Source organism: Cinclus cinclus, chromosome 4, assembly GCF_963662255.1.
Source record: "Cinclus cinclus chromosome 4, bCinCin1.1, whole genome shotgun sequence".
NCBI lineage: Eukaryota > Metazoa > Chordata > Aves > Passeriformes > Cinclidae > Cinclus > Cinclus cinclus.
The window spans coordinates 59,289,150-59,313,019 of NC_085049.1; the positions used below are offsets into that span (position 1 = coordinate 59,289,150).

The 23,870-nt window shown below is 47.2% G+C and overlaps 1 protein-coding gene across 3 annotated transcripts in view; it reads left to right on the forward strand.

Annotated features, from left to right (window-relative positions):
• The window catches only part of ZC3H7B (zinc finger CCCH-type containing 7B), a 46,328-nt gene that overhangs the window by 18,403 nt on the left and 4,055 nt on the right, over nucleotides 1-23,870 (forward strand). For 2 of the 3 annotated variants that reach the window (XM_062492222.1, XM_062492223.1), the window contains exons 9-22: nucleotides 918-1,177; nucleotides 2,554-2,905; nucleotides 3,863-3,921; nucleotides 4,813-4,975; nucleotides 5,061-5,222; nucleotides 6,071-6,276; nucleotides 7,734-7,834; nucleotides 8,518-8,699; nucleotides 12,274-12,359; nucleotides 17,690-17,823; nucleotides 19,395-19,500; nucleotides 20,540-20,648; nucleotides 22,347-22,480; nucleotides 23,252-23,415. In XM_062492222.1, the coding sequence (XP_062348206.1) occupies nucleotides 918-1,177; nucleotides 2,554-2,905; nucleotides 3,863-3,921; nucleotides 4,813-4,975; nucleotides 5,061-5,222; nucleotides 6,071-6,276; nucleotides 7,734-7,834; nucleotides 8,518-8,699; nucleotides 12,274-12,359; nucleotides 17,690-17,823; nucleotides 19,395-19,500; nucleotides 20,540-20,648; nucleotides 22,347-22,480; nucleotides 23,252-23,415 (2,218 nt within the window). The remainder of the gene's footprint in view (nucleotides 1-917; nucleotides 1,178-2,553; nucleotides 2,906-3,862; nucleotides 3,922-4,812; nucleotides 4,976-5,060; nucleotides 5,223-6,070; nucleotides 6,277-7,733; nucleotides 7,835-8,517; nucleotides 8,700-12,273; nucleotides 12,360-17,689; nucleotides 17,824-19,394; nucleotides 19,501-20,539; nucleotides 20,649-22,346; nucleotides 22,481-23,251; nucleotides 23,416-23,870) is intronic. The other variant, XM_062492224.1, reaches the window with a different exon arrangement.

The window sequence follows — 23,870 nt, forward strand, 5'->3', positions numbered from 1 at the left end:
TTTAATTTTTTTTGAGAATAAAATGCTCTTCTGTGAAGAGCGTGTGCTTGCAACCTTAACTTCACTTAACAGAGGTTTATATTGCATGATGGGAACATCTTACTACTTCAGTAATGTCCTGGAGAGGGGAAGAAACCATAGGGAAAACCACTGCCTCTTTCCTGCCTCAACTCCACCTCACCCAAGTTCCCAAGGGCATGTTTGCTGATCAGATATTGAGGGGGAAAATGGGTAGCAATCTACCAGTTTTGGACATCAGAAAGGACTCAAGGGCAGGGAATTTACTTGAGTTAAGACAGCTGAGTGAGTCTGATGTGGATTTTTGGGATATATTTGTTAGCACAACCCGATCTTGGACTCACTCAATTTCAGGCTCTCTTCCCAGCAGGGCCTTATGTTTTTTTATCTTCTTCCATTTAGGGTGCCTGGGTTTTTAGAAAGGGTGTGCAAGTAAGCAAGCTTTCAGCTGGGATATCAAAGCTCCAAGGAGTAGAGAAGGCAGTTATCTCTGCCAAATGCATTAGTGAGGAACACTAAAGAAAACTCCAGGTGGTGGGTTATAGAGAAATTGTATTATGTGCCCCTGGCCTTTAATCCTGGCCATAGTGAATTCGGTAACTGTTCAGCCACAGGTTTTGTGTTGCTCCTGGTTGCTGTACGTGCTTGTCAAATCCTGACAGTCAGACTGGGCACTGGCCCTTAGAATGTATTGCAGCTACTGGCGAGCCACTGGAAAGTGGGAACAAAAGTGAAAGGGCAAGTACTCTTCAGACTAGAGCCTGTCCTCTCAGAAAATTGGTATACTTGGTTTTTGTGATTTGATGGAGTTGTACAATATTGTTTTTGCCTTGTTGTGCTCTATTTGCCTTCTGCAAGAGGCTCTTCTGGTGACTGGATCTGTTTCTCTCTCATCACAGACTGCTCTATGGACCTGCAGTGCCTCCCAGCTCCTGTGGCCACCTCCATCCCTGTGAGCGAGGGACTGGCCCCTTTGCCCTCTGACTCTGATGCAAAGAGCTTGCCCAGCTCGCTTCCTGCTGCCAGCTTGCTCCCATCTCCAGACTGTGTACCCTTGCCAGTGCCTGAGAACACAGAGGACTTCGCAGATGGGGACATCATTGGGGAAGAACTAGACTCACTCCTGGATTCCCTTGCTGAAGGGTCACCATACCCTCTAGTAAGAGCGGGCACTGCTTCTTTCTTCCAAATAGGTCCTTGGAGCATGAGGGTGTGCATGCTGCCTCTCATTCTCTCTCTGTAATTCTTTTGTCCTATCTGTTCCTCTGGCAAAACTCATTCATTCTTTCCTTTATTTTTGCTACTGTCAGCATGTAGAGTCCTCCTCCAAGCCTGCTTTGCTGTGTGCAGCTTCAGGGAGCTGCCTCTCAAAGTATACCCAAGCTAGCCCTCCCCTGACATCTCCTTCCACCTGGCCTCTCACATCCATGAAGTTGAAGCAAGTCTGAGAGCAGAAATTAGTGTGGTGAAGCAGGAACGATGGATGTATTTTGGCCATACAGTGGGCATGCTCTAATCTCCTTGTATTTTGTGCAGGTTGCACTCAGCCTAAGTTTGATGAACAGGTCTGGGAGCTGCATAGACAATCTGTATTCATACTTAATGTTGGATTTTGGTTGCCAGTGTTGATTATGTGAGTCACCTTGGTGTGTACTTGGCTGCCTTGTTTCTCGACCTGACCTGGTTTAAGTGCCCAGTGCAGGGCACTGCCTTGCAGACTGATGAACTCAGGTATCCCAACACCTCCACAGGGATCCTGGTCCAGACTGTTTGCATTACAGAAAAAATGGAAAGTCTGTGAGAAGTCTGCTGTTGGATTGAGCTGTCAGGTATCCTTTTGCTCCAGCTAGTACAACATGCCCTTCACTGGCAGCCTTTTGCTCTCTGTTGACATGGTTTGACCCCATTCAGCAACTAAGTACTAGATAGCTGCTCACTCATTTTCTTTCTGCCCTCTTCCCAGTGAGGAGGATAACTGAAAAAACCCCCCCAAACTTGTGGCTTAAGATAAGAACAGTTTAATAATGGAAACAAAATAAACTACAGTATTAACAACAACAATAATAATAGGAAAGGACAGAGAAGGAGGAATAAAACCCAAGAGAAACAAGTGATGCACAGTACAATTGCTCACCAGTTGCTGGTCAATGCCCAGCCTTCCTTGAGCAGCAGTCAGTGACCTTGACCAACTTCCCCCAGTTTATATCCTGGGCATGATGTTCTGTGGTATGGAATATCCCCGTGGCTTGTTCAGATCAGCTATCCTGGCTGTGGTCTCCCCCATTTTCTTGTGTACCTGGTTGCTGGCAGAGCATGGGAAGTGGGAAGTCCTTGATCTAGAGTAAGCACAACCTAGCAATAACCAAAACATCAGTGTGTTATCAACATTGTTCTCATGCTAAATCCAAAACACAGCGCTGTACCAGTTACTAAGGAGAAAATTAACTCTGTGCTGGCCAAAACCAGGATATCTCTTTACAGTCTTTGCTCCTCAATACTGATTCACAGTTTATCCTCTTTCCTGCTCCCCTGAAGTCTCTGGTCCAGGGCACCATTCCTACCAACCTGCCAACAGAGATGCCCCAGTTGATTCCTGTATTTCCGGGGGGAACTCCACTGCTGCCTCCAGTCGTGACAGCCAGCATCCCTGTCTCCACCCCTCTACCACCTGCCTCCTTTGGCCTGGTGATGGATCCCACCAAGCAGCTCTCCTCCTCCTCCTCTGTCCTGGATGCCTTTGAGGCCCCACCAGGAGGAAGTGGCGGCTCCACTTTAGATTCGCTGGATTCCCTGGATCTGCTTCCATACACAGATACACGGCTTGATGCCCTGGACTCCTTTGGGACAAGCAGGGGGTCGCTGGATACCTTGGATTCCTTTGCTGTTGGTAGGTGTGGTTTGTGTTGCCTTAGCTGTGAATGCATGCCAAAATGATTTCCTTCAAAGCTGAGGACATCTGTCCTGTAGCTTTCTCTGCTGATGTGGCAGAACAGGAATATAAATGTAGAAGAGAGAAGGGAACTGTCTTGGACAGAGTAACTGATTATGTTTAGTTCAAAAGTAGTGAGAAAAGCAGTAGATATGTAATCCCAGATAACCAGTACCTTCATGGAGTGAAATCTAAAGAGCAGAAAGGAGCACAGAGGTGTATAATGATGAGTGATGTGATTTAAACTTGGCTTGGTGTCCAGAACACCTCCCTTGGCACAATTTGCTGGACTGTAGCATGATTCTCCACCTTCCTCCTCAATGATTCTTTGACATTTTGCACAAAGTGAGCAGAATGGTGATGACTGTTTCAGATTATACAGGACCTTTTTGAGCTGGGCAGAATGGTAGGGGCCACAATAGGTCTTTCCCATCTCTGGATTCAGGGCAATGAGTGTCCTCTGGAATGGGGCTCTGAATTCTCATGTCACAAGGACAAAAGCTGTGGAGGATGGTGGGCAAAGACTAAGTCCCCTCCTGTTCAGGAGGGAAGTGGGCTTCTCCTTGTTTCACTTGTTCCCAGTACTGCAGTGTATTGGCAGCAAAAGTATTTTGAGAACAGCAGAGATTGGCCAGTCAGCACTTTACTCACATTCACCTCAGCTTTGGGTGATGGAATGCCAGTTCTCAGCAGCATAGAGTTGGGTTCAGTAAAATTTCTGGGACAAGAAGGCCTTTGCTGGAGTTTTTCTGAGTCTAGACAGATGCTTTGGGAAGAAAGTATTAAAACATTATGAAATAAATGAAGCAAATTAATTTAATAAGCTGTTATTTGTTCTTTTGTGAGTAGAACTGCCTCTGAGAGTGAAATTATTGTTTTTGTTTTGTGGGGCTCTTTTCCCCTTCTTTTGCCTAGAAGAAACTAGCTCTCAGGAACTGCGACACCAACCTGGCAGCCAAAAACCAGCCTCAGTGGTGAGTGAGCTACTGCCCCATGCTGAGATCCCAGGTTGCTCTGGAGCCAAGGTAGTAGTGGTGGTGGTGGTGGTAGTGGTTACTTGGGTGATGGAGGTCATTTGGGCCCCTCTTCTTATCCTGCCCTGGTGAGTGTTGCTTCCTGTGTTGTGGCAAGACAGGTAAAGATTCCCACTGAGTCAGTAGGAAGACATCTGTTCCATCTTTGTTTTTATCCATAACTCCATGTTGCCAAGGTAAACATGTGACCAAGGTTGTAGGGTCAGCAGGGGATCATGGAGGCCAGGATCCCACTGTATCTGGCAGCCACATAATGCTCAAGGATGGGGCAGAGTAAGCCAACTTCAGGCTACTGAAGTTCTTTGCTGCTCTCTGCCCCTGTAAGGAGGCTTCTCCAGATGTTCTGCCTCTGTCCTATGTCTCCAGTTTTGGAGAAAAAGGGGAGGATTAATAAGCTTGCAACAAAAGTTATTCTTGAGTTCCTGTCACTTGCTGGCCCTGTTAACATCAACGTGAATATCCCTGAAGATGGACTGATAAGCAGTTCTGGTTTTTTCTTAGGTTGGGATAAGGTTGATTTGCAGAGTAGATTGTGGTGGAGGGAATGGGAAGGAGTGAGGAGAGCATTTTGTTCTGTGGCTCATGACAGAAAACTGAGGTCTCTTACCAGTAGGAAAGAGGCCCGTCTTTGAAGTGAACACACCACAGTGTTCATTCTCTTTGAAAAAGTTGCATTCATCTCTTCTAGAAATGTCATTTCAGATGTGAACATTTTGATGAGAGAGGAAATGAGGAAGGTTTTGAGACTGGCGTGGGGCAGGGGGTTAGAGAGATTTTTTTTGCTCATATGGTTGCAGAGCTGAGCAGAGAGGTGTGTGTGTTTTCACTCAGGTCAGCCTTGGTGGAGGGAGTCACCCAGCTGTGCCCAAGGCTACCGAGCACCTGCTGTCCCAGCCAGAACCAGTAGTTCCCAACACTGCTCTGCTGGTGAAGAACCCTCTGGCATCTACTCACGTTTTCAAACAAGCCTGTCACATCTGCTACCCCAAAACAGGTGATGTATTTGCCCTGCCACCAGAGTGTTGGCACAGACTAGGAATTGGCTTTCCCCAGGCTGATGGTGTTATTCTCTCTGGCAGGGCCCAAGGCTGGCGATTACACCTATCGGGAAGGCTTGGAGCACAAGTGCAAGCGAGACATCCTGCTGGGCAGGCTGAAGAACTCAGAAGACAAGACCTGGAAAAGGATCCGTCCTCGCCCAACCAAAACCAACTTTGTAGGATCCTATTATCTGTGCAAAGGTGATCTGCAGCAGTTGTTTGCTGGGAAGGGGCTGTGCCAGGGGAGACTGGGGGGGAAATTCTGTTTGATGTTGCCTGCTGGCTCTAGGGTCTCCTGTTCCATCAGTAGCCTACAGACTGGATGTCTCAGTACAGTGAAGGGTAATGAGCTGCTATGTTGTGGACAACAGGCAGCTTCTAAAGTGGTGGAGCAGAAGAGTTCCAAAGGCTCAGTGAAGCTGTTGCGCACAGTCGAGCGCTCAGAGCTGCTCTGCTGACATGGGCCTTACTGAGAACCTGCCTTCTGTATGTGTACTCACATTAGTCCCACTCAACCCAACTGCCCCACGACAGGGCTAGGGTTCTGCCCAGGGAAGAGCATTCTCTGCCTGCTCCTTGTCTCCAGTCCATCCCACAGTACATGCAGACATTGTGACCAGACTGGTCTCCCGAGGCAGTGTCATTACAAAGTACCTAATGAGATGGGGAGATTGCAAGAGCCAAGCTAAAATGGCTCCTTACTGCTGGGCCTATGGGAGAACTTAATCTGTATTGGCTTTAAAAGGGGTTAGTTAAGTCATCATCTGTCTCTGGCCAGGCACTGAATTAAAGCTGGCCTCTTGTTTTGAGATAGTTTCCCCCCTAGCAGCATTACTTAAGACTGTCACCATTCAGTAGTTTGCATTAACTCTTGACTGGCTTGATATAGGTGAACTTGGGAGATGTCTTTTCCTTTTTCTTTTAGCTCTCTGTTTTCTTGCTTTCAGTTCCATGTGAGGCGTGGGCAGTGGGAGAAGACAAGAGAGAGTTTGGTTTCTGACTGGGCCGCCCTGCCTGTGTGGTGGTGTGTGCTGTTTGTTGCTTTGTAGATATGCTTAACAAGCAGGACTGTAAGTACGGGGATAACTGCACCTTCGCGTACCACCAGGAAGAAATCGACGTGTGGACGGAGGAGAGGAAGGGGACCCTCAACCGTGACCTCCTCTTTGACCCGCTAGGTGGGATCAAGCAGAGCAACCTCACAATTGCCAAGCTCCTCAAGGAACATCAGGGCATCTTCACCTTCCTCTGTGAGGTACAGAACTGGCAGGAGGGGGCAGGCATCCATCATCTCTTCAGCATGTATCTGAACCACTGATATGTTGATAGTTGCCACCATGAAAATATGGTGGGATGACTCGCACAGCTGGAGTGCTTGCAAGGGATGTCTGTAAACTCTTCAGGAGGGACAGGTGAAGAAGGAGAGGCAGTGGGGGAGCCCTGTGTGTTAGGGAGTGTTTTGAGTGTCTGGAGTTTGATGATGATGATGATGATGATAGGGTTGAGTGGTTATGGTGGGAATTGGGGGAGGGCCAAGAAGGTGGGAGTCTGTTACAGACCACCCAACCAGGGTGAAGAGGCAGACAAAATATTCTGTAGGCAGATGGGATAAGTCTCGTAGTTGTTGGCCCTTTTTCTTGTGGGGGACTTGAATTTACCAGGTGTCTGCTCTAAGTACAGCACAGCAGAGGAGATAGTCCAGGAGATTCCTGGAGTGTGTGGAAGATAACTCCTGACACAGCTGGTGAGGGAGACAGTAGGGAAGGCATCCACTGGATCTGGTGTTTGTGAACAGAGAACTGGTGGGTGATATGATGGTTGGAGGCCATCCTGGGCACACCAGTCATGCAATGGTAGAGTTTTCAGTTCTTGGAGAAATAAGGAGAAGGGTCAACAGAACTGCCACCTTTTCACTTCACCTTCTGAATGGCTGACTTTAGCTTCTTTAGGAGCCTGGTTGACAGAGTACCTTGGGAGGCAGTCCTGAAGGAACAAGGAGTCTAGGAGTGTTGGATGTTCTTCAAGAAGGAAATCTTAGAGGTGCAGGAGCAGGCCACCTGTAACTCTGTGTGTCCCAGCCAGTGCCCTGCTCTCAGAAGGACAGTGAGAATTGTATGCAAAGGTGCAGGAGAAAGTAGTTTTTGTCCTTAGCCCTGCAGCTGAACCAGGTGCTCAAAGCCTCATAGGATCACCTGTCTCTTCCACCATCTTGACATGTTGCTTTGAATTGTAATTTAGCCCCAGTTACTTCAGTAATCAGAATTCCATAATGCAACAAATTTCCACTTGATGTCTATGCAGAGCTACTGAGCTGGTCAGTTGAGAATTACCTCACATCATCTTAATCGTCTGCAGCACAGAGGTCCTCATGTTGGCAGTGCATTTAAAGGGTTATGTTCTTTGCTGTGAAGTTGCTGTTCTCCCTTGTTCTTGTTCTGTTGGCTAACGGAAAGAATATGCAGCTCTGACCAAAATTTTTCCAACCACAATGGAAAATACTGTTGAGAATAAGCCAAAAAATGTTGTCTGGAAGCTTTTCCAGAGATTGACTTGCTTTATTTTAAAGCCCTACCCCAAAGTTTTCACCACATTTCTTTCTAACTTTGAACATTAGAATAGGCTGGCTCTGGTTCTTCTTCCTTCTCTAAGCAAAGTCGTTCTGGTTCACTGCTCTCTAAGATTTTCCCAGTATGCTAATTCTTCTCTTCTCAGATTTGCTTTGACAGCAAACCCCGGATTATCAGCAAAGGGACCAAGGACACACCATCTGTCTGCTCCAACCTTTCTGCAAAACACATTTTCCATGACAACAAGTGAGTGAAGAATTCTTTCTCCTGATGGGAACCATCTCTTTTAAGTCCAGCCAGTTTAACTCCAGGAGTTCTTGTCTCTTTCTTCCTTTCCTCCCTATGGATTCTAATCGTAGGACAGCTCAGATCATGATAAATAGCACTGTGGGCTTTACCCTGCATGTTTGCTCCTGGTGCTGAGGGATTTCAGGCATCAGCAAAGCCCTTTGGAGTCAGTCTGTTAAGTTTTACATTGACTTCATTTGCCTTTCTGTTTGGCCTTTACAAAAAGGTCAAAGCAAAGATCCTCTAGCTCAGGATCCTGCCTCTGACTGTCTGGTAATGAATGTTTAGGAAATCAAGTATAACAAACCTTCAAGTACACAGTCTTAACAATTCCTTCTGGTTCCTGGCAATCTGAGATGTGGAGAGATGCTGAACCAGAGAAGTTGATATTTTTGCTGTGTATTTTGAAGCGTGTCTGATCTGTGAATTTAGGCAGAGTATCACCCATGTGCTGAGGGTGAAAATAACTACCCAGGCTTGATAAGGTGGGAGGGCAGGTGTACGCTTTTCCCAGAGGGAATCTGCCTCTCCCAGAGTCAATTTTCTTGTGTCCTTTGCCTGCCCAGTCAAACATTTGGATGTCATATATAAGGAGGAGATGGGGAGGGTTTGATCCTCTGGTGCTTTGTATTTTTCTGCAGGTGTCTGGTCCACATTGTGCGTTCCACCTCCCTGAAATATTCCAAGATCCGTCAGTTCCAGGAGCACTTCCAGTTTGACGTGTGCCGACATGAGGTGCGTTACGGCTGCCTGCGTGAGGACAGCTGCCACTTTGCTCACAGTTTCATTGAGCTCAAGGTCTGGCTGCTGCAGCAATATTCAGGTGAGTGTGACTTGTCTGGTGTTGTGTATACCTGAGTTTCTTCCAGTGTGTACCCAGGGCCAGTTGAGAGGGGAAGAAGGTGATTTGGGAGTACTGAGAAGGTGTCACTCGCTCGTGCATATTACTTACTCTGCCCCCTCAGGCACACAAGAAAGAGGACCAAGGTGTTCTGTGAGGTGTTTTGGCATTTGTCCGTTTACAGGAACAGGGCTATTATAATTTGTAGACCAGAAAGCCTTTCCCTTGGAACCAGATTAATAAATTAAAATTATAATTGGGTAGAACTGAATCCCAAGAGGTGTTTGGTGCTTAGATCTTGTGCAAATAGCAGTTGGACCTCAAGTGAACATGTCTTGCAGTGAGAATGGCAGTATGCACAGGTGACAAAGCAGTTGGTTATATAAAGAAGGCTGTGAATCTCCAGTTTCTCAAAATAAATTGGTCAGCAGAGGAAATTGCAAGACACTTGGTGTTGCCCAAATAGCCTTTGATGACATGCCTCAGGAGAGGGTTTCACAGAGCTTGTACTCAGGGAAATCATATAGTGACACTGTCACATCTGGCACTTTCAGTCCTGTCTCTTTGTCTCTGTCTGATACATTGGAGGTTTTCTTTGGCAGCTCTGCCCAGCTGTTGGCTCTGGAGATACTGGTTCACCCACAGTGCTACCTACATGTTTTTTCACCACATTTTTCTCATTTAGTGCAACACCCAGCCTGGTAATAGGAGTACTTCAGAGAGGAAACACATTATGGCTGTTTCTCACCATTCTTTGTTGTCATAATTGATGTTCAGTGTGGTCCTTGGCCTTGGCTTCAGCTCATGAGGGACAGTGATGAACAAGTAGCACACTGTGGAAAATTCCATCTTTAATCTTTCCGTTTGCCCTCATTTACTTATTGCCTCAGGTGATTAAAAAATTACAGCTCTGGAGTTTTGAAGATATCACATTGCCTGTGAGTCATGAGCCACCATTGCTGCCATACATGCTTATGATACTGCTCATTGTACTCTGTGTACTCTAATACTCAAGGACCTTGCTTTTTTCCCCATCCCATCGTTGGTTTATTTTTGTTGTTTTGGTCTGTTTTTGTTATTTGAAAAGTTTCTTTGCTCCCATCTTCCTTGCCTCTGTGTTCCTTCTTCTTCATCCTGCAGAAGAAATAAACTGACTTTTTTTCTTTTGCCTTCTTAATTTGAAGAAATTATTTCAAAGGGAAAGCTGAGGAGTTGAAACAAGCCATGAGTTAAGCTGCAGAGCTGATCATTAAGCCTTGTGCTTACTTCCACCTTTTCCAGCAATAGGAGAGACAGTATCTTGTGGGCTTTTTATTCTGCAGGGCTGTATATACAAGCCTGCTTTCATTGTGAATTTGCCTCTTCCAAGTGTAGCCTTCATTATGGAAACCAAGATTAAAGGTAGTTCTCTGGGAATGCTTTAGCTTTGGAGGAGGAAGTTTCATTTGGGCACTATTTGCTCAGCAAGAATAGGAAGAGGGCAGCTTACATTTGAAACACTTCACAGCTGTTTGTGTACTTACAGAGCTTTTTGCTTTTCATGGGGATAAAGGATTTTATTAGTGGAGTAAAGGTTCCAAAGACCTGAAAATTGGAAAGGCAGGACTGTTTTCTTGTGCTGTGGCTTTTCACAGACAACTCTTGCTATCCTCTTCCACCAGTGGTAACAACAGACTCTTTGTCTTCACTAATGATGTTGCAAAAGATGCTGAAATATTTTAAGTAATCAACACATGGGCCTTTTGGTTCCCAGCTAATTTCTTTGTGGCAGTTCATACTTTGAAAAGCTGGCAGATTGGAAACCATCCTTTTACATTTGGGAGGGTTTTTCTTTCCCAGCTACCACATTTCTAGACTGTATTGTTGAGATAGTTCAGAATTCTGGAACTGGAAGAAGGCACTCACAAGAACTGTATTGGAAATTCAGTCCTTTGACAAGACCTGTATATGCTTCTCCCTTTGGTTCTGCACCCCAAGGATCATAAGTGTGCAGAATGGAGAGGGTGGGAGCTGCTTCAGCCCTTTCCGTGCCAGGTCAAGTGCAGCATGTTAACTTTTTGTTGTGATTTTCCCAACTTTAGAGTTTTTGTCCCCAAAATACAAATTATCATTGTGTCCAACCCTGGAATACTTGGACATGGCAGAGGGAGTTGCAATTTTTCTAACTCCACACTATTTCTTCTGGAATTAATGGTTAAGAGATAGAATATTCACCAACAGCTCTGATCTGTGAGCAGTACCAGTTATGCAGTAGCTGCCATTTCAAAGACCTGACCAAATGTTCTTGAAGAATGGTGAAGTTTGCTGAGTGCTTTTTATCTTGTTCAAGCCCTATGCAAGTGGCAGTAGTGTTGCCTGATGGGGACATGAACAACTGAAATCACAGACAGGAAAACTGAGGTCAGGAGTGCTGTGACTGACCCAAGCTACACACAGCCTAAGATGAGATGAAAATTTTGTTTGGTGGCCCTTAAGTTCTGAAATGTGCTGTCTCCCAACTCCATGACTGTGTTTATGTAATACTCATGGGGAACACCTCACTTCAGTAATAAAAGCTGTAGTCATCAGCAAAGCAATCAAATTTGCAATGTCTGTGTCCTGGAGATGCTAGAACAAGGTTATCCTCAGCACCCTCCTTGTTGCAATCAGCTTCCTGTGCAAGATATTTGCTTCAGTTTGTTTTGGCAGCTCTCTTAGGTCTTTAGAGCACTTAATAACTTGAATGCCCATCTAGATGGCTGGTGCTAACAGAGGCTGTTCCCTCACCACTTGAGCTGGTCAGGAGCTAATTCTTTAGATAAGGTCTGACCAATCCTTTTTCTTTTTGTCTGATATTATATTTCTGATATGAGACCTTGCAGATCTTTCCTTGCTGGTTATTTACTAGCAGCTGTTCCTTGGTCAGTTTTGCACTGCTGGTCTTTCTTTGCTGCCTTGGTTGTGCTTGGTGTCTTTACGGGTTGAATTTCAACTTTCCTCTTTCCCTGTTGGTTGATGGGGAGCCCTCTCAATGTGAAGGTGTAACAGGCTAATTAATCCCAGCAGGTAATAAGTGAGACTTGTGGGGTCTTGGAGATGCTAGATGTCTCAGGGGGTATCTGTGATCTTCCAGGCTAGAAGCAAAGACTCCATATACAGTAGATCAATAGTAACAAAGAACTGCCTTTAGGACCTTGGTAGAATCCATTGATGAGGGGCTGGGGGACAGCCTTGGTCAAGCTCCTGACCCTTGTGAAGAATTATTGTCTTGGAAGCAGTGTCTGGGTCCTTTGCAGACTGCCTGAGCAGAAATCCAGGTCTGAATATAAGCCCAGGAAACCAAACTCTTCTCCTTTTGTTTGGCTTATGTAGAGAGGATCTATCTCCCTTAGCAAGGTATTAGACATGGTCTGTGGTGGGTTCTGTCACAACTCAGTCCTGACATTACCAGGGGGATTGTTGGGAGCTGCCAGCTACTCAGGGATTACTAAGACCAAACTAAAACATCCTGCAACCCCCTCCCTCTCTTCTCTTGGCCAGGGAGTGTATCTCTGTTCTGTCTCCTTTTTGTTCCCAGGAATGACCCACGAAGATATTGTTCAGGAGTCTAAAAAGTACTGGCAGCAGATGGAAGCACATGCCAGCAAACCAGCCAACAGCATGGTAAGTAAGGTCCATCTCAGGCTTGGAGCCAGATTTTGCTCCCAATGGTTCCAGTCCTTTCTCTCTTTCCCTCCCACTATCGTGCCTGATGGGTCCCAGACAGACCAGGCTGGCCATTGAGGTGGAGGAAAGCTGAGAGCTTTCCCAGTTGCAGTGCTGGTGTTGAGCTTTGTGCCTTGTTTTGCAGGTTATTATCTGCTTTGTTCCCTGCTAGGGTGAAGCCTCCAGGTCACCAAGGGCAACGCACATGAGAATGGTGTTTCCTGTGACACTTTGCTGGTGAAAGATTTTGGGGCAGTGGCCACACAGTGGGGACCAAATGTGTCCTGCTGCCCTTTAGTGGCCAAGGGATGGTAGAGCAGTTTGAAGGACTTCTAAGGAATGACTCATGACCTATAGGACTGATCTAAATGCAGGAGTGGGTGGAACTGGCAGCCCAGATGCTGTTGAGGAGAGACCTTAGAGGTGCTTTATCCAGGAGGAGGCTGGGAGCTTTGCCTTTTTTTTGCCACCAGTCTCTCAGTGTGGACAACTGCACCCTCCAACACTGCCAAGAGCCTACTAGGGTAGTGTGAGAGGGGTTACAAGCAAAGGGCTCTTCTTTGTTTACTTTCCTCTGTCTTGTTGGCTATAGGAAGTGCTGTCTTATCCCTTTTTTTAACCCCAGAGGGGATTTCTGTACTGTAGGAGCAGAGCCCACCCAGTGAGGACAATTGTCACCCCAATCCTGAGGTTGAACTACAGCAGTTTTTGCCATTAGAACAGGAGAATGGTGGGAAAAGTGGTGTAAATGCTTTTTGTTACCACTTGACAGTTTTCTTTAACCTTGGTGAACCTGAGTTTGACATCTCTTGGCCTGTGCCTTACTGTCCAAGCAAGAGGGTTCCACCTTTGTGTGGGATCTGTCACCTAGGAGTTCCTCTGCAGAGACCAGTGCTGCATGCAGTCTGTGAGCACCCTGTGCAGGAGGTGTTTTATAGGAGAGGAATCTGAGTCACTCATGTGATGTTTAGCTGTTTTTTTTTGTCTTGGTTGTGTGCCAACAGAAGTGTTCTGAAGGCTGTAGGGCACTGGTGCTGGGGAAGCATGTATGGGATGGTCTGATGGGCATAGCTTAGCCTAACTAAAGTTGCAGGTGACTGCACTGACATTTGCGGTGGGCTCTGTGTCCACCTATGCTTCATGAGATGGATTCATCTTTGAGGAAATGCTCAGCAATAAACCTGTGCAGGTGTTGTGATCTGAAAGGGTTGGAGGAGAAGAATGGGAAGCAGCAGTCCACAATAACGAAGGTCTCTAGTTCCCAGAACTGTCTGACTTGCTTAAAGAATGTGTTCTAGCCTCTCAGAAAGCTGAGTAGGACAATTTTATACATCCTGTATTATATGAGAAATGGATGATCTGAATGGTCCCTGCAACCAGAGCTTGCTGTGATCTCTTTCTGCCTGGTGTGGGGATGGAGGCAGTGGCCTGCATCTCCACATGGGAGGAAACTAAATGTGAATTTGCAGAAGTCAGTGATAGCAATTGGAATTTATATCAGCAATCCCTGCTCTGTATGAGCCTTGCCCCAGGAGCACACACTGGTTCTGTCCTGCCTGCTGTGAATTTACCTGCATTTTTAAGAAAGCTCTATCCTGCCATTCTCTGTGTGTAATGAGGGGATTTTAAAAGAGATAAATGGACAGCTGTTCTCCTGCAAGCCTTGCAGCTTCAAATTCACCTTTGTCTGGAGGTGCTGCTGCTGGAAGAACAAGCTGTACAGTGGGCATAGTCAGAGCATGTCCTCTGAAGCATATAGAATCTGGATGCTAAGTGAGGGTTCCATTCCTGGCTGCTGGGGCTTGCAGGGGGCAGAGGATCAGGAAACGAAATGCCAGAGCCCGCGACATCAGGGGATGGGCAGGGAGCTACAGTTTCTGGACCCTGTGGGCAGTGCTAGGGCTAATAACCATTGGCAAAGTCTGGCTGTACCCCACAAATGCCTGTCACAGAGCTGGACTGCACCCACCACCCTTCCAGGGCCCAAAGGCAAAGCAGCAGCCGTGTTGGTACAGTGAGAAAGTGCCTACCAGCAGCACCACCAGCTGTCTGTAAGGATTGGCAGCCTGGCAGTGGCACTGTGCAGGGAGACAGTCAAGTCAGTCAGATGTAAGTGTTTGCAGTAGCACACCATGGCTTTGGCAACAGCACGTTCTCAGCCAGAGGGCTGTGCTTTGGGATGAGACTCTGGCTTGCTGCCGAAGACCCTGCAGGCAGGACTAGCTATCTGTTGAGAGATGTTTACTTTTGCCATTGTTTTCTCCTGTCCAAGCAGGCTAATGTGACTCAGAGTTTTCTCAGTGTCCTTCCAACTTTCAAAGTTGGCTGCCTGGCAAAGACAACTTCCCAGGAGTGCTGTAAAAACAGACCCCTCCTTCCCACCATCCTGTGTGATCCACTCTCACTCCAGTGCCCTCTGGTCAGCGGAAGCAAAGTTGTTCTCGGGGATTTTGCTGCAGTTTTGTCACAGCTGCCAGCTGGACTCAGCTCCCAGGGCTGTCCAGTTGTGGAGAAAAGAGGCAGGCAGCATGCAGGGGCCCAGTAGCTGTGACAGTGAAGGTCAGGAGGCTTAGCAAGAAATGAAAAATGAAGATACAGTGCTTGCCAAGCACCTGCCAGGAGTCTTGCACTTCAGCCCACAAATTTGGCCTCACAGCAGCTGCTGCAGGAGTAAACCCAGTGGCCACAGATGGAAGAGTCAGTCAGCAGGAGGGGCTGCTGTATGGAGCTGACCTCTCATCATATCCCTGCAAACTGTGGGGTTGTAGACCTCATTTTTTTCTGATTTTCACGAGCTGTTTTTATTCCCCTAGCCAGCACCAGAACCCCCATGAAACCTGATGCCAGAATTATCAGTTTAAGCATGAAGAGGAAACAAATATCCATTAAGGAGTACTTGCACCTAAGTACTGCTCACTCAGGTGTCTGAGTAACCTAAATCCTCATATAGTCCTCTGAGGCATGTGGCTCCTCCAGAGAACATTTCAGTATCACTGAGAGGAGTTCCTGAAGCTGGGAGACATGAGTGGCCATGCAAGGTCTGTTGCTTTCTGCAGAGCCTGAAGTGGAGAGCTGTCGTGCCAGAGATTGTATTTATTTGGTTGCCATGGTGTCAGCATTATAGTGTCTGGCTTCATAGCAAGGGGTGGTGCCATAGCCCACGGCACTTTTGCCTGGCTTCGTCTGCTAGAGCCTCGTGTGATAAAATTTTCATGCTGTTGGTTATCAGCAGCTTGCCAGGTATGTGTCTTGCCTTTACAAATACAGTCATGTAGCATTAACAGCAGCTGCTTTGATTTTTTGCTTGGACCCTAATCCCCTGGGAGCATATATGCCTGCTGGATTGACCAGCAGTTTGCATGACTCATATGAAGAAATACATGGGGCTTCTTTTGGTTAAGAATTTGTGGAAAAAGCAGGTCAGATTACCAGAACTACTTGAGAGATATTTTCTTTCTCTCTGATCTCTTGTCCCTTCTGGAGACACTCAGTGTTTAGTTTTGCTGGGTCAGTAACAAAGCTTCCTGGCTATGCTGAGAGATATGTCACCAGGAGGATAGCATGGGATTGATAAAAGGGAATATGCCGACACTGCCATTTTGTTACCACAGACCTATAGGTTTGACAGGTCAATAGTAAGCTATAGTGGAATTTCCTTTGGAGACCAAGTAGAGATTAAAGCTGTTGTTCGAAGGCCACATATCTGAGAGGGAGGCACCTTAGTGCCTTCCATGGTAGCCCAGATCTCAACTCCACTCATCCCACAGCCAGCCACTTTGATGTGTTCTTGGTGGTCACCAGCACAGGTCACAGCTAACAGCAAGTGATGAACGAGTCGTGCTGGGGAGCCACCAGAACGGTCATTCTCACAGACAAGTAGGCCAGAATTGCTGTTACTTTTCAAAAGAGATGCTGGTTCTCTTGGAGCATCCTTTTTCTGGGACATCAGAGAACTGATGGCCTCCTGTAGGCAGCACAGGCAAGATCAGCTCCCCAGTCAGCTTTTCACAGTGGCAGAGGACCCTTTATATGTCAGCTCTGGTTCTCTAAAAGACTGGGTCTGGAGGATGCAGAATAGTAGTTGATAGCTGATGTGACATCTCCTGGGAAATGCTTTGATTCTCTGTTGCCTGTGCTTGCTGTTTTCCCTTCACTGAGGGATGCAGCTAGGCTCCATGCTGCTGCTAATCAATTGCTGGCAGAAACCTGCTTTTCAGGGACACAGCTTACAGGTCTGGTTATTGTGAGATGCTTGGGGTTAAAGTCAAGGCATGGCAGGTGGGACAGGCTGCTGATGTGGCTGAAAGTCAGAGAATTGTTTTGCTGGTGCATGACCTTTGTGCTTCCTGGTCAGCTTGATGACCAGGGTGTTCTCCTGTAGTCTCACATGCCCAGGGCCACTGGCATTCAGTCAGGTTTGTTTTTTGGTTTGGAAATGAACTGGAGACACCAGCCTCATGTTCTTCCAGTGGTGATGCAGGATGCAAACGGTTTTCCAGAGATTTGTTCAGAAAACATGAGGAAGCAGTGATATGAAATTGGCTCCTTTTTTTTTTTTTAGCTTCTCCACAATCTGTTAGTCATAATCCCAAACCAGCCTTCTCAGGTAGGGTGGGGGCAATAAGAGCAATGGCTGGGAAGTTACAAAATATATGCATTGTACCACTGTCCGGAGACTGTGATTTAATTACTTGTGAAACCCAGTGGAGAGGAATTGTGAGAGATGGAAACCTGCCCAGAAAAGATTTGGAAGGATATCAACAAGAGGACCCAGCTCTGACTCCATTATGTCAAATGTTAGATGTGACACGAGGTTCTTGGTCCAAAAGCAGGAGTTTTGGGTTCTGCATTGTGATATGGTCCAGCGTCCTCCCAAGGGGGCTCTCTCAGCTGTGTGACCAAGTGCTCTCCACAGGGAGACTGGGACATGGATTGCCCTCCCTGAAGGGAAGTGGGGATTGAGCTCTGGGGCAGATCTCACAGAGTTTGTCTGTACATAGAGATACACTACAGGGGTTTTACAGCCAGGCCTGGTCAGTGCTGGAAGCTGCCAGGCTGTCTGTGCTTTTGGCCAGATGTCAAAGCCCAGGAAATCATGCTGAAGCAAGCAGTGGTCTTGCTCCTGTCTGGTATCTCATCAGGCCACCAGTTAACACTGGCAAAGGAGAGCTGATTTAATCTGGCTTGTTGCTGGCACACAGGCGTGTGGGGAGCTGCCAGCATCTCTGTGCAGTTTTGGGGGGTGCATTTTGCCTCATTTTGCCTGAGGCTGTGGTTCTTTTCCCCAGGCTTCTCCCCGGACTCCCACATCAAGCACCTTTGACCTCCAGATGAAATTTGTGTGTGGCCAGTGCTGGAGGAACGGGCAGCTGGTGGAGCCAGATAAAGACCTCAAGTACTGTAGTGCCAAAGCCCCCCACTGGTGAGCAATTCAACCTCCTCTTTCTTCTACCCCTCTTCACCCTCTTCAAAGGCAGGAATTTTTCATCCTACCTTCTCCAGGGCTTCATTTGGCATCTTTGGAAGAGGCTGTAAGGTTTCCCAGCAGCCTCTTGCTGCTTGGGGTGTTTGTCACTATAGCAAGCATTGCAGATAGCTGTTTTCCAGCTTCCTTCTCTCTTTACTGGGTGTATTTGCTGCCAGCATCGTGCAGACTGTTACTCCTGGCACAGGCAGCTCCCACAATTACCTTTTCTCCCATAATTTCTTCTTACCAAGGGCACTAACAGAGTTCTCCTCTCCACGTGTTTATACTGTTAGCTGTTTGCAAGTGTCTGTCAAGTCACAATTAACAATGATTCAAGATACTCTGTCCCTTTTAAATTAGTTTCACTTGGCTCTTTCATTGCTTTGGTTGCTCCTCTGTGATACATGTCATATCTGTTTGCATCTCTTGACTCCTTTGGGCCCATGAGAATGTTTGGTGTGATAGAAGCATTGAATCATAGAACAGTTTGGATGGGGAGAGACCTTTAAAGGTCATCTAATCCAGCCATCCTACAATGAGCAGGCATATCTTCAAGTAGATCAGGTTGCTCAGCCTGACTTGAATGTTTCCAGGGATGGGGCATCCACCACCTCTCTGGGTTGTTGCCAGTGTTTCAACATCCTCATCATAAAAGATTCCTTCCTTATATCTTGTCTGAATCCACCCTCTTTTAGTTTCAAGACACTACCCCTTGTCGCAACACTACAGGCCTTACTAAAAAAATTTGCCCCCATCTGTCTTATAAACCCCCCAGAAGAGAATTACTGGCTGGGAAGTCACTGGTCATGGAAACTGTGGCCTGTCTCACGCAGGCAGCCTGCTGGGATAGAATGGAAGGGTTTATAGAACTTCTCTTTCCATAACACAAGCCACAAAGGCACAGTCCATCTTCCTGTTGTAAATGTAAAACTTTTGTTGAAGAAGAGACAGAAGCAGCAGTTTCTGGAGGGAGTAAGGTGGTGAGGATTGCTTCCTGGGATGGGAAAAATAACACCTCTTTGTGCAGCTGCTGAACAGAGCTGAGGTTTTTGCTCACGGTATCTCCTGGTGATCCCTTGCTGGAGCTGCAGGAGAATAAATACTTCCTGGCACTGTTCATAAGGCAGTACCTGTAATGACTTGCATTTCTGTTGCACCTTTCAAGCAGAAAATATTCCCAAGTGTTTTTCATGTATCTGATTGCACAAGATTTGGCTGTGTCAAAGGGTAGAATGCAGCTGTTTAATAATCCGTGGTGATGCCATGTGAGATTTGGGGGAGATTTTTGTGGCTTTATGAAAAGAGGTATCCCAGGAAATAGGCAATATATGTACAGGGAGAAGTCCTCCTAAAACAGCCTTCTTGTGGCTTCTCCATCACAGATGTGCATGTGTAGGAACAGCCAGATAGTGCAGGGACAAGCTGGACAGGAGGATCTGCTTATCTGTCAATATTTAAGGGTCTCTAAGGTAAAGAACCCTTGTTCTGCTCTTCCTTATGCCTCTCTTGATCTATTCTCTCTTCAGTTGGACGAAGGAGCGCCGTGTCCTGCTGGTGATGTCCAAAGCTAAGAAGAAGTGGGTGTCAGTCCGACCACTGCCTTCCATCCGTAACTTCCCACAGCAATATGATGTAAGCCCCATGCCTGGCACAGCCAGGTGCCCCATGCCTTTCCCTTCCACCATGGTGCAATGCTTTGAGAGCTGCTCCCTTGAAGACCTGTCAGGGAGGCAAGCACATGATGGCTGAGATGGGAGGTAAGGAGAGACTGATGGCAGCAAAACATCCAGCAAAAAGATGAAGCAGAAGAAGGAGCAGCACTCATTTAAACCACCATATGCACAAATGCGAGTTTCCAGTGTTGTGCTAATGTGTAACAAGAACTGTTTATGCATCTTTGGCTGGCAAAGGGTTTGAGAATGAAATTTAAAACTCCCCTTAGGTCAGGGTTTCTCAATGTGGGTGAGAGGCAAGATGCTTAGGAGAAGCCTATCCCTGCCTTTGCTGTGACTGTGCCGCTGTAGATTATGAAACTTGCTCACAATGGGTTTTGAAAGCAAAACCAAGAACTCAGCTATAAAGCCACGTGCTGTGAGGAAAATTACAGGTATCCAGCCTCCAAACCCAGCCCCACATGTGATGATAGAGAGTTTCTCTCTCCCTCTCCTTTCCTTTTTCCCTGAAAGGAGAAAACTCCTTCCCCCTACCCTATGGTAGGTCCTCCTTTTGTGCCAGGGCAGGGGAGAAGAGATGATCAGTAAATATGATGTTTAGAAAGCTTCTTATTTTCTCTGACAATGATGCTCTTGGTAGCTGTGTGTGCAGTCCATAAGGCTGCTCTTCACCCACTCAGAGATGGCTGGAGAATGAGTCATTTTTGGGGACCAGCAGCTTGATCAGCAGGAGACATTATTGGGTCAATCCAGGATGCTCCCTGCTGTTTCCATGTACCTGCACCTGGTCACCTGTGGACATGGCAGCAGGTGCTGAACTGCCTGCGTTTTTATGTCATCAGAGACTGAGGAAAAGGATCATAATAAATAATCATGTAGTGTCCTGTTTGCAGCCTCTCATGTGCAATTTAATGCCCCAGCTAGTTATCAAGCCCACTTTCCCCTCTATCAAGGACTGATTGTGCAGATGCTAAATTTTTGTCTCTGTCTTTTAACAGTTGTGTATCCATGCACAGAATGGCAGGAAATGCCAATATGTGGGCAACTGCTCCTTTGCCCACAGCCCTGAGGAGAGAGACATGTGGACCTTCATGAAGGAAAATAAAAGTGAGTGTGGAAAATGTGGGCCAAAGACTTTGGGGAGAGGGAAGAGGACATTTGAGCATCTGGAGGGTCTGTTAAGACATATTCTTGACAACAGAGGTGGAGTTAGACAAGGCTGCTGCCATAAGTTTAGGTGGGATTATGGGTCAAGTCTGTCTACAGCTGCTCTTTTCTTAAATGTGCATGTATCTCTGGAGTCCCTTGCTGTGGGACTAGTGCACAATAGTTTTATGTCTTACATTGCTTCACTGCTGCCCTTTCTTTCTGCATCACTTTTGAATCCACCCTCTACTGTCCCTCCAGTTGCCTGTAATGTCCCAGGCCTGGCTCTGTATGGAGCTGTGCCAAACCACCAGTCCTGGCCTGTAGCTGCTCCTGTATCTTTCTTGTCTGTCTTCTATCTGCCTTGGCTATCCTACCTATTTCTGCTCATATCCCGTGGTCCTGGGCTGTGGCACTCCCTGCTCATGGCATTGTATTCAAAGGGGTGGAGTTGAGATCCTGAATGAGAACATCGATGGGTAGTGCCTTAGTGGAGGAGCTTGTCTGTAATTCTGAAGGCTTATCTTTGGGTGATAGTTGGGGGGTTACCCATATCCTGAACAGCCAGCTCTGTGGCAGGAATCCTTGTTTATTCAAATCAACAGGAAGCTGGGAAAAAAGGGCCAATTGTCCAGGTACTCACCAACCTCTGTTGGAGCTGCTGGAAGGCCTGAAGGATTTCAGGCCTGCCCTGAGTTTTTTTTGTTCATATGGTTCTGTGAAGGGTCCTTCTCTTTGCTGAGTCAAACTGTTACTTGCTGCAGTTCAAAGCATTTCATTGCTGGGGCCTTTAAAGCACATCAGACCAGTCTGGGTCTGTTAGCTAAGCAGAAAGGTGAATCTCTAAACAGAAGACAGAGTTGTCTCAGTTTGGGGGAATTTGCATCCATTATCCCCAGTTGCCTCAAGTTCCTCAATTACTCATTTAGCAAGGAGTAAATCACTAATGTATCACACTTACAGCATCATTTTGATGTCTGCAAACATTTATGTTTCCAGAGCCTCTCTCAGAAGCTGATCTTGCAAAGGCAGATGTCTAGTTAAAGCTCCCACCTCAGATTTCCCTTCCCAAAAGTATGCTGAGTGGCTTTTAAATCAAAAGCCATGAGAGACATTGACTGCAGTTCTCTGGGCAGGCTTTGAACTTGGAGCAAATTATCATTAGGTCTTCCTCCCCTCTGCAGTGCTTCCTGTGGCCAGTTTGCTTAGGAGCTCTCCTCCCTCTCTAGTGCTGAGGGTGAAGCTTGGGCTTACAGGGAAGAGATGGATCTGAAACCAGCCCTGCCTTAGCTTCCTGGCTGGATGACATGTCTTCTGAGGTCAAGCAGAATCAGGCCTGTTGGAGAATCATCTTGTGGGGTGAATTCCAAAGAGATCTTGCAGCACTTTGCCACGTTTCTGAAAAGTTTGTGTGGCTGTTGTCACAATTGCCTCTTGACTGATAAAAGACACCCTCCCGTGTCAGGTGGTGTGGTGTGAATTTTGCCCCTCTCCCCAGGGATTCTCATCTGAGGAGTTGACATGGAGCTCAGGCCTTCAGTCTGGTGCTGCTGCACAGGCAAGGAGAGGAAGGGCTGCCCCCAGCATTTGTCCTTTTCTCATAGTTTGTGCACAGGGTGGAAGGTTGTCTGAGTGGTTTCATGTGTCACCTTTGTGCAGTACTAGATATGCAGCAGACCTATGACATGTGGCTAAAGAAGCACAATCCTGGGAAGCCTGGAGAGGGAACACCACTCACCTCGCGAGAAGGGGAGAAACAGATCCAGATGCCCACTGACTATGCAGACATCATGGTAATAAGCTGATCTCTTGTCCTTCATTCTTCCTCCTCAGTGCTGCCAGCCTGCCTCTCTCCTGTGCTCCAGGTGTGGCTAGCAGAGACTACTAGTGGAACAGAGCCAGTATTAACATGGGTTAAATGGACAGTTTGGAGCAGCACAGCAGGGGCAGCACAGCTCAAGTAGGAAGAGACAGACCTGGGGTCAGCAAGTCTCTGCAATCACTTTTTTGTTAATCCTCAAGTCATTCTGAGTCTACCTTAGGTTCCCTTTTGCGTGGGCTCAGCCTCTCTCCAGGGTTCCTGCCTGCTCCTGGCAACATCATTGCAGGCCTGTCAGAAGAGGGAGAAGCTAGGAGAAGAGCTGGCACAGAAGCCTTAGAAAACTAGAGGCAGATGTGTCTCCTTATGCCAAGGGTGATACTGGTGTAAGGGTCTGTACTGCTGAAGAGTCCTGCATTGCCTGTGAACCTGGGGCCCTTGCAGTGAGACCCCACTGGGGCCCTCAGCAGGGGCAGGGGGACCATGTCAATGAACTGAGCTGCCCTGTCCCCTAAGCCTGTTTGAGACATAGATAAACTCTGACAGAGTTTCTCCTCTATTCCCCTTTAATGTCAGCACAATTCCCTAAAGATGATATGGCAAGAAGTGTGGGTAGTCATAGACTGAGTGGAGCTTCCAGGATGCTCTGGAAGGAGATGGGGGGAGGCAGTGTCAGCACAGAGAAGGGCAGTGGTAGTGAATGTTACTGCACTGACCGGCCCTTTTCCCTGTCTGCACCGGTTAGATGGGCTACCACTGCTGGCTCTGTGGGAAAAACAGCAACAGCAAGAAGCAATGGCAGCAGCACATCCAGTCGGAGAAGCACAAGGAGAAGGTCTTCACCTCAGACAGTGACTCCAGCTGCTGGAGCTACCGCTTCCCCATGGGCGAATTCCGGCTCTGCGAGAGGTACCATGGTCTCACCTCCCTCCTGTGCTGCTGCTGCAGGGCCGGGGTAACAGGCCCAGGGCCTCTGTCATCCCTCCTCATCCTCTCACAGAGTTGTCAGAGACTTCTGCATGGAGGAGGAGTGGGATGAGATGACAGGTTTGGGTGATAGTGAGGCTGCTGTTGGATCACAGAGGTGCTCAGCCACAATACTGAGGGGTAAAAACACATTCCTGAGCATGCGTCTTTAGAAAAGGGGAGCTTCCTTTCTGCAATTGTGCCCTTCATAGCCAGGATGCTCTCAGCTCTCAGGCTGCTGAGCAGTCTCCTTGGCTCAGTGCTCGGGGGAGTTCCAGGGGCCTTATTAAATGGTTTGAATGTCTCATGCCCTCTGAATCAGCACCTTAAGGTGCCTTCAGAAAGCTTGTGATGGTTAAAAGTGCCACTTTGGTTAGCAAGAAGGTTCTTGTCTTTCA